The 13,004-nt window shown below is 33.1% G+C and overlaps 1 protein-coding gene across 1 annotated transcript; it reads right to left on the bottom strand.

The window, feature by feature from the left end:
* Positions 1–1,023: 1,023 nt before the first annotated feature.
* Positions 1,024–6,383, bottom strand: LOC119615196 (the record flags this gene model as incomplete). The annotated part of the gene is made up of 3 exons (XM_037971272.1): positions 6,179–6,383; positions 1,387–2,415; positions 1,024–1,230 (listed from the first exon to the last, which is right to left on the bottom strand). Coding segments are annotated over exons 2-3 (1,047 nt in total), but the record flags the coding sequence as incomplete, so codon positions are not given.
* Positions 6,384–13,004: the final 6,621 nt, after the last annotated feature.

Genomic DNA, 13,004 nt, shown 5'->3' with positions numbered 1-13,004 from the left:
TAATCTAGTCTATAGTCTAGTCTATAGTCTAGTCTATAGTCTAGTCGATAGTCTAGTGTATAGTCTAGTCTATAGTCTAGTCTGTAGTCTAGTCTATAGTCTAGTCTATAGTCTAGTCTATAGTCTAGTCTATAGTCTAGTCTATAGTCTAGTCTATAGTCTAGTCTATAGTCTAGTCTATAGTCTAGTGTATAGTCTAGTCTATAGTCTAGTCTTTAGTCTAGTCTATAGTCTAGTCGATAGTCTAGTCTATAGTCTAGTCTATAGTCTAGTCGATAATCTAGTCTATAGTCTAGTCTATAGTCTAGTCGATAGTCTAGTGTATAGTCTAGTCTATAGTCTAGTCTGTTGTCTAGTCTATAGTCTAGTCTATAGTCTAGGCGATAGTCTAGTCTATAGACTAGTCTATAATCTAGGCGATAGTCTATTCTATAGTCTAGTCTATAGTCTAGTCTATAGTCTAGTCTATAGTCTAGTCTATAGTCTAGTATATAGTCTAGTCTATAGTCTAGTCTATAGTCTAGTCTATAGTCTAGTCAATAGACTATTCTATAGTCTAGTCTATAGACTAGTCTATAGTCTAGTCTATAGACTAGACTATAGTCTTTATTTATAGTCTGGTCTATAGTCTAGTCTATAGTCTAGTCTATAGTCTAGTCTATAGAGTAGTCTATAGTCTAGTCTATAGTCTATTCTGGACTACTTTCGGTACCCTAGTCTGTAATTGAGATTCAATGTTCTTAATTTCGGAGTTCAGTTATCCAAATTTTATAACCAAACTAAAAATCTTAAAGATTCCAAAAAAAATGTGAAGCTTTCTTCATCTTTGTTGATCTTCACATCTGCCATTCAACTTGCAAAAAATAAACATTACGAAATGACTTCATAACCGAAACATGTTTTTCAAAAAGTCATTTAAATACTTAATACACATATTGGACATTTTGCTCATTTAGTTAATGGTTTGTAGCTCCAGAAAAAACTAAAAAGCTTTACAAATTCTTTGTACAACAATCAACTCACCTCACCGACACGATGACGTTCCTTTAGCATGACAGCGATCTCTGTAAATTTACATAGGAATTGCCGTTCAAATGTTGTCAAACAACCGTGATAGATCTTCACGAGAACGTCACGTGCCTCACGTATTAAAACTGCACGTGTTGTTTGAGTAAAGACGGGATAAATGCATGCAAGATGCCTGTCAATCAGAGCAGCAATATGAGACTCCTGGAAGACAAGAGGAATGACGATGTTGATCGTTAAAGGAGAAGGAAAAACAAATTGTAACAGGGCAGATTTTGAGGTCTTAAGACAACAAAGTTAAAGTATTATTAGAAAAAAAAAAAAATAGAAACAAGTTAATAGTTTTATACAAGTACGTACCATTTGTTTAGAATCTACTAATTGTTCTACATGTTTTTCATCATCATCCATATTATCGTGGTCATGCTCTTGTTGTTTTTGTTGTTGGGCCATTGACTTTAAATGTTTCTTTTCCTGTCGTGTTTCAATTTGAACAGAATTTCCAACAACATTTATGTTTGTTGAAGTATTACGACTGCGAGCTTGTTTTGTAATTTTCTTTGTTGTTCCTGCTGCTGTTTTAGTTAATGCAGAACCTAGACCAAAATCAATATCTTCATACGATTCATCAACAACGTCATCATCATCGTCGTCGTCATCGTCGTCGTCATCGTCAACATTATTTTCGTCTTCCATTTTCATCACATTCCCAAGGGCACAATTAGTGGAACTACCTTTGTTGACGGACTCACTAGCACCACCCAATGAAGACAATCTATTGTTTGGAAAATCCGTTACTTTAGCTGATGTTGTTTCTGTTTTTGGCCCCAAGTCTTGACTGACATCTAGCTCATTTATTGTAGACATTGTTGATTTTGGATCATGACCTGTATTATTGTGATATTCTTGCATTTGATTATGCAAACCAACTGCCAACCAGCGATCTTTACATTTTTTCAAATAATTACGTACACGCGATGATTTACTACCACCGCCAACACTACGACGCACCGCCATTTCATTGATCACTTGGTAGTGTTGCTCATACTCTTCTCCTACAGATTTTGGTATCATTTCGTTGTTGCGCTTATGTTGCTCCTCAAACGTTGTTTCTTCGATTTCTTCTTCGGCATCTTCTTCACGTGCAATTGGTGCTGTTTGATTAGTTGGTATTGTTGTCGTTGGTTTTGTTGTTGACATGACTTCATTGTTGTTATGAATTGTTGCTAAATTTTTAGAATTATTTACAGATACAGATATGCTTGTCGTAGGTGTATGATTGACTACTAATATTTCGTTTAAATCTCGTAGATTTTCTTCGTTTTCGTTGTATGTTTTCGATACTTTGGCTGGGGTATGTTCTACGTTTGTTGGAGGATTGGTGTTATTCTGTAAAGGTAAGTATAGAAAGTAGTTAGTTATTAAAAACTATTATGCTATGTTGTAATAAGTGATGAATAAATAAGTAGAACTGAACTAGAACTGAACTAGAACTGAACTAGAACTGAACTAGAACTGAACTAGAACTGAACAAGAACTGAACTAGAACTGAACTAGAACTGAACTAGAACTGAACTAGAACTGAACTAGAACTGAACTAGAACTGAACTAGAACTGAACTAGAACTGAACTAGAACTGAACTAGAACTGAACTAGAACTGAACTAGAACTGAACTAGAACTGAACTAGAACTGAACTAGAACTGAACTAGAACTGAACTAGAACTGAACTAGAACTGAACTAGAACTGAACTAGAACTGAACTGAACTAGAACTGAACTAGAACTGAACTGAACTAGAACTGAACTAGAACTGAACTAGAACTAGAACTGAACTAGAACTGAACTAAACTGAACTAGAACTGAACTAGAACTGAACTAGAACTGAACTAGAACTGAACTAGAACTGAACTAGAACTGAACTAGAACTGAACTAGAACTGAACTAGAACTGAACTAGAACTGAACTAGAACTGAACTAGAACTGAACTAGAACTGAACTAGAACTGAACTAGAACTGAACTAGAACTGAACTAGAACTGAACTAGAACTGAACTAGAACTGAACTAGAACTGAACTAGAACTGAACTAGAACTGAACTAGAACTGAACTAGAACTGAACTACTAGAACTGAACTAGAACTGAACTAGAACTAGAACTGAACTAGAAATGAACTAGAACTGAACTAGAACTGAACTAGAACTGAACTAGAACTGAACTAGAACTGAACTAGAACTGAACTAGAACTGAACTAGAACTGAACTAGAACTGAACTAGAACTGAACTAGAACTGAACTGAACTGAACTAGAAACTGAACTAGAACTGAACTAGAACTGAACTAGAACTGAACTAGAACTGAACTAGAACTGAACTAGAACTGAACTAGAACTGAACTAGAACTGAACTAGAACTGAACTAGAACTGAACTAGAACTGAACTAGAACTGAACTAGAACTGAACTAGAACTGAACTAGAACTGAACTAGAACTGAACTAGAACTGAACTGAACTGAACTAGAACTGAACTAGACTGAACTAGAACTGAACTAGAACTGAACTAGAACTGAACTAGAACTGAACCTAGAACTGAAACTAGAACTGAACTAGAATGAACTAGAACTGAACTAGAACTGAACTAGAACTGAACTAGAACTGAACTAGAACTGAACTAGAACTGAACTAGAACTGAACTAGAACTGAACTAGAACTGAACTAGAAACTGAACTAGAACTGAACTAGAACTGAACTAGAACTGAACTAGAACTGAACTGAACTGAACTAGAACTGAACTAGAACTGAACTAGAACTGAACTAGAACTGAACTGACTAGAACTGAACTAGAACTGAACTAGAACTGAACTAGGAACTGAACTAGACTGACTAGAACTGAACTAGAAACTGAACTAGAACTGAACTAGAACTGAACTAGGAACTGAACTAGAACTGAACTAGAACTAGAAATACTAGAACTGAACTGAACTGAACTAGACTGAACTAGAACTGAACTAGAACTGAACTAGAACTGAACTAGAACTGAACTAGAACTGAACTAGAACTGAACTAGAACTGAACTAGAACTGAACTAGAACTGAACTAGAACTGAACTAGAACTGAACTAGAACTGAACTAGAACTGAACTAGAACTGAACTAGAACTGAACTAGAAACTGAACTAGAACTGAACTAGAACTGAACTAGAACTGAACTAGAACTGAACTAGAACTGAACTAGAACTGAACTAGAACTGAAACTAGACTACTAGAACTATTAGAACTGAACTAGAACTGAACTAGAACTGAACTAGAACTGAACTAGAACTGAACTAGAAACTGAACTAGAAACTGAACTAGAACTTTACTAGAACTGAACTAGAACTGAACTTGAACTGAACTAGAACTGTATTCGAACTGAACTAGAACTGAACTACAACTGAATTGGCGTAACGAAATGCTAGAATCGTTCATATGTTTCGCAATGAAATTCACTGTTTTAAATATTCTAATTATACCCTACACCACTTTAGTGGGGAGGGTATATTGGATTTGTGCTGATGTTTGTAACATATAAAAATATTCGTCCTAGACCCACCTTAAAGTATACCAATCGGCTTAGAATCGTTTTCTGAGTCGATTAAGCTATGTCCGTCCGTCCGTCTGGCTGGCTGGCTGGCTGGCTGGCTGGCTGGCTGTCCATGTAAACCTTGTGCGCAAGGTACAGGTCGCAATTTTCAAGATAATTGGATGAAATTTGGCACGCACGTTTTATTTGGCCCAAGGACGAAGCCTATTGAAAATGGTTAAAATCGGTCCATTATTTCACCTAGCCCCCATAGAACAGAACCACCCGAAAAGGGCTTCTGAGCTCATAATTATGTTAAATATACAGATATATCGATAAAATACGGCACAACTAAGTTTTATGGAAGTCTTGATAACCCTTCCAAATTTCATAAAGATCGGCCCCCATTTGACCCTAGCTCCCATACAAAGTCCCCTTCAGAAAATTACTTCAATGTCCCAAATTAACTTATAAACACAAATATCGCGATGAAATTCAGCACAATAAAATATTATGTAAATATAAATATATTCACAAAATTTTATCGGGCTTGGTCCATATTTGCCCCTAGCCCCCATATAAAGCCTCTTTCAGAAAATTAGTTTTTCATCCATAAATTGCTTAAATGTATCGGAACAAGGGAATATTGAAGATAAATGCGATATTATGAAAAATAAATCACATTTAATATTCATAACTGGTGTAGGGTATCATATGGTCGGCCACGCCCGACTATACTTTCTTACTTGTTTTTTATTACGTTTACATACATATGTTTTTAAATTATAGTATTTATATTATTCTAAATTTTTTTGAAGCAATTTCTACCACAACATGTTAAACAACAATAGACTACTTTAAATTATTTAAAATTATTCTAAAATGCTTTGTAGTTTTACCTACAAATGTGCAAATACATACATATTTTAGTATGTATTTCATATGTATGTACATATTTTCCAGTATAAAGAAAATTTTAAATTGAGGACATTTATTGATCGTCTTATAATTTGCTAGACACATGAAAATAAAGCAAAAAATACACAAAAAGCTAATATACCAAACAATATTTGTAGAAAAATGTTGTAAAAAGAACAAGTGTTTTTTAGCCAACACCACATGTCGTTATGTAGAACAAATATCGAAGGAAAACTCCAACAGACAATGTAAGGCCCAAGCCTAAAAATAAACTAACAACAAGACAACATAACACCAACACCTCAAATGATGTCATGTCCGAGGAGAGGGTGGTACAAAAATTTAATTCAATATTATATGTAGCATATGTGTGCAACACATTTGTTGCATGTACAAATAATTGACAGCCATAAAAATAACACAACGAAAAAAAGGGCAACAAAACTTTATATGAGTTCATATAAACAATGTAAGAATATTTATACAAATTTACGTCCAAGTATATGCTAATAAAACGTCATATTGATTTTTTTTTTCTTTTTGATGCCGGAATTTTATAATTGACGTAGGTCAAGAGTATTTGTCTCGAAACTAATGTAATACACTTCACTTTCAGGTTTATTTGGAACATTACACAAGGGAAATATTCAATTCAATTATATATTTATGTAGCATATTACTTTTATTATAGTTTATGTGAGGCCATAGTTAAGTTTCTTTAATTACTTTTTAGTTTCCTTTAATATTATTTAAGTGTCACTGCGACAAAACAGAAACTTTTTGAAAACTATTTTTATAACACTATTATTAAACTGTTTTATTTTTAATACACACTTCTGCTGGTGGCACTAATTTAGACAATAAATTATTTTAACTTGTTTGTTGTTTGTTCTTGCTAATAGTTAGACATTTCCTAGGAAATGCTCTAAGTTTTTATCACTATTCTCAAAAGCTTTTGAGAATAGTGATGAGAGTTTTTAATAAAGTTAAGAAATATTTTAAACAAAAGATGGCGCCTACAGATCTAATATGGTCATGCGCAAAGTTAAATGTTTAATTTCAGAATTTTTCCAAATATTTTAAAACACTACTACACATTTTGGAGTTTTCTTTAGTCTTAGTGTCTATTTCTTTGTAAAAAGCTTTCACGAAAAATCGAAAAGTTATCTTTTCTGTTCAAAAAAAAAGCATTAGTTTTTCTGGATCATTTAGAATTTCATGAAGACCCAGAAAATATAAACTCTGTTTTCGATGGCTCAAAAAAGTATTTACGATTTTTATACCCTCCACCACCATCAGTGGTGATAGAGGGTATATATAAGTTTGTCGTTCCGTGTGTAACACCAAGAAATATTCATCTAAGACCCAACAAAGTATATATATTCTGGGTCCTTATCAAATTCTGAGTCGATTTAGCTATGTCCGTCTGTCCGTCTGTCTGTCTGTCTGCCTAAAACACGCTCACGTTAAAACTAAGCAAAGGAAATCAACCAAATTCACCCAAAGTATTTATTATTATCCTAAGCAGTTTGGTATTGAAAATCAGCAAAATCGGTTCACAACGTAAAAAGTTATGAGTAAAAATTTCAGACTACCTCGAAAAAAATTACGTTTTTTCATAATTCTTTTGAAGTTTTCTCAGAAACTATCAAAGATATTTCGATGAATTTCGTCACTCATTATTTTTTCAGGCCAGTAATCAATTATATTCAAGATCTTTACAATCGATCCAATATTTCTCATAGCCCCCATACAAAGGTACATATTCCCGGAAATTAGTTTATTGTTAATAACTCCCTCAAATATTTCGGTATCAACACAAAATTTTGTACATGAAAATATAATATGAACAGAAATCTTACTGTCAACGTAGATCTCAGTCGGTCTACAATTGGTCATAGCTCCCATATAAGGTCCACTTCCGAAAATCACCTAAACGCACATATTTCATTGATGAAGAAAGCTATTGTGATAAAATTCGAGTTAAATGTGTTTTGTGTACATAAAAATCAATCTACAAAATTTTTTACGGATCGGTCCATTATTGGTCATAGCTCCCATATAAGGCCCACTTCCGAAAATCATTTAAAAGCTCATATTTCATTGTCAAATAAAGCTATCTTGATAAAATTCGACACAAATATGTTTTGTCTTTATATGAATCACTCTACGAAATTTTTTCCTGATAGGCTTCCATAGAGGGTCCACTTACGAAAATCAGTTAAACGCATATATTTCTTTGAATTATGAAGCTATCGGTTTTGTGACCATATAAATCATTCTACCAAATTTTTTTCCGGATTGGTCTATATATGGTAATAGCTCCTATATAAGGTCCACTTCAAAAAAATCACTTAAATAAAGATATCTTTTCAAATAAAGATATCTTGATAAAATTCAATACAAATAAGTTTTGAGTAATGTCATATCTCCTATACACATAAAGTCCACTTCCAAAACGCACATATTTCATTAATTAATACATCTATTGTAGTAAAATTCGACTTGAACTCTTATTTTTTTTTTTTTTTTGGCATATAAATCACTATACGAAATTTTTTCTTATCGGTCGATAATTGGTCTCAACTCCCATTTCCGAAAATAGCTCAAATGCACATTGACAATCATAGTTATCGAGATAAAATTCGTCATAAATGTATATATAAATCATTCTACGGAATTTTTTTCCGGATCGGTCCATAAGTTGTCTTAGCTTCCATATAAGGTATACTTCTGAAAATCACTTAATACCACTTAATTCGCTATTAAATGATTATATATCCGGATAAAATTCAAAATGAATATGTTCTGTGTATAGATAAATCATTCCATTAACATGTTTTCGAACTGGACGGCCAGTGCCTATTAATATAAATTTTTCTGGAACTAATTAAAATTAGTTTGACATATGTTAGTACCCTCAATACGGAAACAAAAATTTTGCCAAGTTATCTAAAGATTAGATAGTTAAATGGGTTTTAATAAAAAGTAGCTTGCTGGTGGAGGGTATTTAAGATTCGTCATAGCCGAATATAGCACTCTAACTTGTTCCTTATATTATGATCCAAGACATTTTCCCACGATAATTTTTCTTAAATTTTATATAAGTATTAAATAATAATAACACCCAAACATTTGTTTTATTAGTAAATAAATAATAAACTAACTAAAAACCAACACATACACACACATACATAAATATTTATTTATATAAATGGCAGGTGTCTTTCTTAATAATAACTTTTCCCTCCTTACGCATTAAATTTCCAATTTCTGCCGGCCATAAAAATTTATCATATTTCTGCCAATCCAATAATTCAATACATATTTCCCCATTTCCTTTCCAAAAAAAAAAATATATATCTACAATTTCTGATAACAGACGATAAGGATTTCATTTTATATTTTTGCTCCTAAAGTAATTAATCTTGAAACCACGTTCGATTAAACAATAGTTGAAATCCTAAATCGTTAGTTAGTTTATTTTTTTCAATAATATTTTTCGTTTGCAACGTATAATAACGATTTTATTTGTAATTTTTTATTGGTTAAAGTCATCTATAAACCATAATAATTTGTAAGATGTTAAGCTTTATTAGCCAACCACACACAGAGTTGTCGTCGTCATCATCGTCTTAAAAACATGACAACAGCAGCAGCAGCAACAGCAATAACAGCCATGTTGCAGACTATCATTGCCTGCAACAGCAGCCATAGACGTACAACAAAAGATTACAATGAATGGAGGCAGTGATGAATATCATTAAATACACAGCGATATGAGTGCTGTGGCAAGTTTAAGAAAAAATATTAAACTAAATCCTAAAGATATAAAGCGATATTCGACACACACACACATTTAGTCGTTTATAATACGACACAGGCATGGGAAATTCAGTACATTGGTACTTTTTTCAGTACTTTTTCATATCGCGGCACCCTTACAACAGATTCGCTACTTTTTCTAACTAATAAGCTTTTGATTAGTAGTCCATAGTCTATAGTCTAGTCTATAGTCTAGTCTATAGTGTAGACTATAGTCTAGTCTATAGTCTAGTCTATAGTCTAGTCTATAGTCTAGTCTATAGTCTAGTCTATAGTCTAGTCTATAGTCTAGTCTATAGTCTAGTCTATAGTCTCTCTATAGTCTAGTCTATAGTCTAGTCTATAGTCTAGTCTATAGTCTAGTCTATAGTCTAGTCTATAGTCTAGTCTATAGTCTAGTCTATAGTCTAGTCTATAGTCTAGTCTATAGTCTAGTCTATAGTCTAGTCTATAGTCTAGTCTATAGTCTAGTCTATAGTCGTCTATAGTCTATATAGTCTAGTAGTCTATAGTCTAGTCTATAGTCTAGTCTATAGTCTAGTCTATAGTCTAGTCTATAGTCTAGTCTATAGTCTAGTCTATAGTCTAGTCTATAGTCTAGTCTATAGTGTAGTCTATAGTCTAGTCTATAGTCTAGTCTATAGTCTAGTCTATAGTCTAGTCTATAGTCTAGTCTATAGTCTAATCTATAGTCTAGTCTATAATCTAGTCTATAGTCTAGTCTATAGTCTAGTCTATAGTCTAGTCTATAGTCTAGTCTATAGTCTAGTCTATAGTCTAGTCTATAGTCTAGTTTATAGTCTAGTCTATAGTCTAGTCTATAGTCTAGTCTATAGTCTAGTCTATAGTCTAGTCTATAGTCTAGTCTATAGTCTAGTCTATAGTCTAGTCTATAGTCTAGTCTAGGTCTAGTCTATAGTCTAGTCTATAGTCTAGTCTATAGTGTAGTCTATAGTCTAGTCTATAGTGTAGTCTATAGTCTAGTCTATAGTGTAGTCTATGTCTAGTCTAGTCTATAGTCTAGTCTATAGTCTATTCTATAGTCTAGTCTATAGTCTAGTCTATAGTTAGTCTAGTCTATAGTCTAGTCTTAGTCTAGTCTATAGTCTAGTCTAGTCTAGTATAGTCTAGTCTATAGTCTAGTCTATAGTCTAGTCTATAGTCTAGTCTATAGTCTAGTCATAGTCTAGTCTATAGTCTAGTCTATAGTCTAGTCTATAGTCTAGTCTATAGTCTTTCTAGTCTATAGTCTAGTCTATAGTCTAGTCTATAGTCTAGTCTATAGTCTAGTCTATAGTCTAGTCTATAGTGTAGTCTATAGTCTAGTCTATAGTGTAGTCTATAGTCTAGTCTATAGTGTAGTCTATAGTCTAGTCCTATAGTCTAGTCTATAGTCTAGTCTATAGTCTAATCTATAGTCTAGTCTATAGTCTAGTCTATAGTCCTAGTCTATAGTCTAGTCTAGTCTATAGTCTAGTCTATAGTCTAGTCTATAGTCTAGGTCTATAGTCCTGGTCTATAGTCTAGTCTATAGTCTAGTCTATAGTCTAGTCTATAGTCTAGTCTATAGTCTAGTCTATAGTCTAGTCTATAGTCTGGTCTATAGTCTAGTCTATAGTCTAGTCTATAGTCTAGTCTATAGTCTAGTCTATAGTGTAGTCTATAGTCTAGTCTATAGTGTAGTCTATAGTCTAGTCTATAGTCTAGTTAAGTCTAGTCTATAGTCTAATCTATAGTCTTAGTTCTATAGTCTAGTCTATAGTCTAGTCTATAGTCTAGTCTATAGTCTAGTCTATAGTCTAGTCTATAGTCTAGTCTATAGTCTAGTCTATAGTCTAGTCTATAGTCTAGTCTATAGTCTAGTCTATAGTCTAGTCTATAGTCTAGTCTATAGTCTAGTCTATAGTCTAATCTATAGTCTAGTCTATAGTCTAGTCTATAGTCTAGTCTATAGTCTAGTCTATAGTCTAGTCTATAGTCTAGTCTATAGTCTAGTCTATAGTCTAGTCTATAGTCTAGTCTATAGTCTAGTCTATAGTCTAGTCTATAGTCTAGTCTATAGTCTAGTCTATAGTCTAGTCTATAGTCTAGTCTATAGTCTAGTCTATAGTCTAGTCTATAGTCTAGTCTATAGTCTAGTCTATAAGCTAGTCTATAGTCTAGCTCTATAGTCCAGTCCATAGTCTAGTCTATATAGTCTAGTCTATAGTCTAGTCTATAGTCTAGTCTATAGTCTGTCTATAGGCTAGTCTATAGTCTAGTCTATAGTCTAGTCTATAGTCTAGTCTATAGTCTAGTCTATAGTCTAGTCTATAGTCTAGTCTATAGTCTAGTCTATAGTCTGGTCTATAGTCTAGTCTATAGTCTAGTCTATAGTCTAGTATATAGTCTAGTATATAGTCTAGTCTATAGTCTAGTCTATAGTCTAGTCTATAGTCTAGTCTATAGTCAAGTCTATAGTCTAGTATATAGTCTAGTCTATAGTCTAGTCTATAGTCTAGTCTATAGTCTAGTCTATAGTCTAGTCTATAGTCTAGTCTATAGTCTAGTCTATAGTCTAGTCTATAGTCTAGTCTATAGTCAAGTCTATAGTCAAGTCTATAGTCTAGTCTATAGTAGTCATAGTAGTCTATAGTCTAGTCTATAGTCTAGTCTAGTCAGTCTATAGTCTAGTATATAGTCTAGCTATAGTCTAGTCTATATGCTATGATTCTAGTCATAGTCTAGTCTACAGTCTAGTCTATAGTCTAGTCTCTAGTTTAGTCTGTACTCTAGTCTATAGTCTAGTCTATAGTCTAGTCTATAGTCTAGTGTATAGTCTAGTCTATAGTCTAGTATATAGTCTACTCTATAGTCTAGCCTGTAGTCTAGTCTCTAGTTTGTCTGTAGTCTAGTCTATAGTCTATAGTCTAGTCTGTAGTCTAGTCTCTGTCTAGTCTGTAGTCTAGTCTATAATCTAGTCTATAGTCTAGTCTATAGCCTAGTCTATAGTCTAGTCTATAGCCTATTGTATGGTCTAGTCTATGGTCTAGTCTTAGCCTAGTCTATAGTCTAGTCTATAGTCTAGTCTCTAGTCTAGCTATAGTCTAGTCTATAGACTAGTCTATGTTCTACTATAGTCGAGTATATAGTCTATAGTTTAGTGTATAGTCTAGTTCATAGTATAGTCTACGACCTAGTCTATAGTCTAGTCTATAGCTAATCTATATTGTAGTCTATGTTTTAGTCTATAGTCTAGTCAATAGTCTAGTCTATAGTTGGTACCTGTAGTCTGGCCTATAGTCTAGTCTATAGTCAAGTCTTCATTCATAAACACACTCTGACAATTATCTACAGCATTTATAGTTTTATTTTAGATGCCGTACCAGGCATGGAAAATTAAAATTTTGAAATAGTACGAACTTATAACAAAAGTAGTACCTTTTTAGGTTTTATAGTACTGAGTTAATTTTCTACTTGACTACAGACTATACGCTAGACTATTCTATAGTCTATGGGCTGTTCTATACACGATACTATAGACTTTTATATAGTCAATACTATAGACTTTTCTATGGTCAAGGCTATAGACGGATCTATAGTCAAGACTATTGACAGTTCTATAGTCCAGACGTAACACGGCTCTATATTCACGACTATAGACAACTCTATAGTCACTACTACAGGCTGCTCTATAGTGAA

The sequence above is a fragment of the Lucilia sericata genome, unplaced genomic scaffold, assembly GCF_015586225.1.
Source record: "Lucilia sericata isolate MDLA Ls3-8-SP2 unplaced genomic scaffold, ASM1558622v1 Contig004415F_arrow, whole genome shotgun sequence".
Taxonomy (NCBI): domain Eukaryota; kingdom Metazoa; phylum Arthropoda; class Insecta; order Diptera; family Calliphoridae; genus Lucilia; species Lucilia sericata.
Note: the sequence above shows the minus strand (reverse complement) of the source record. Positions and strands in the feature narration are given on the sequence as shown.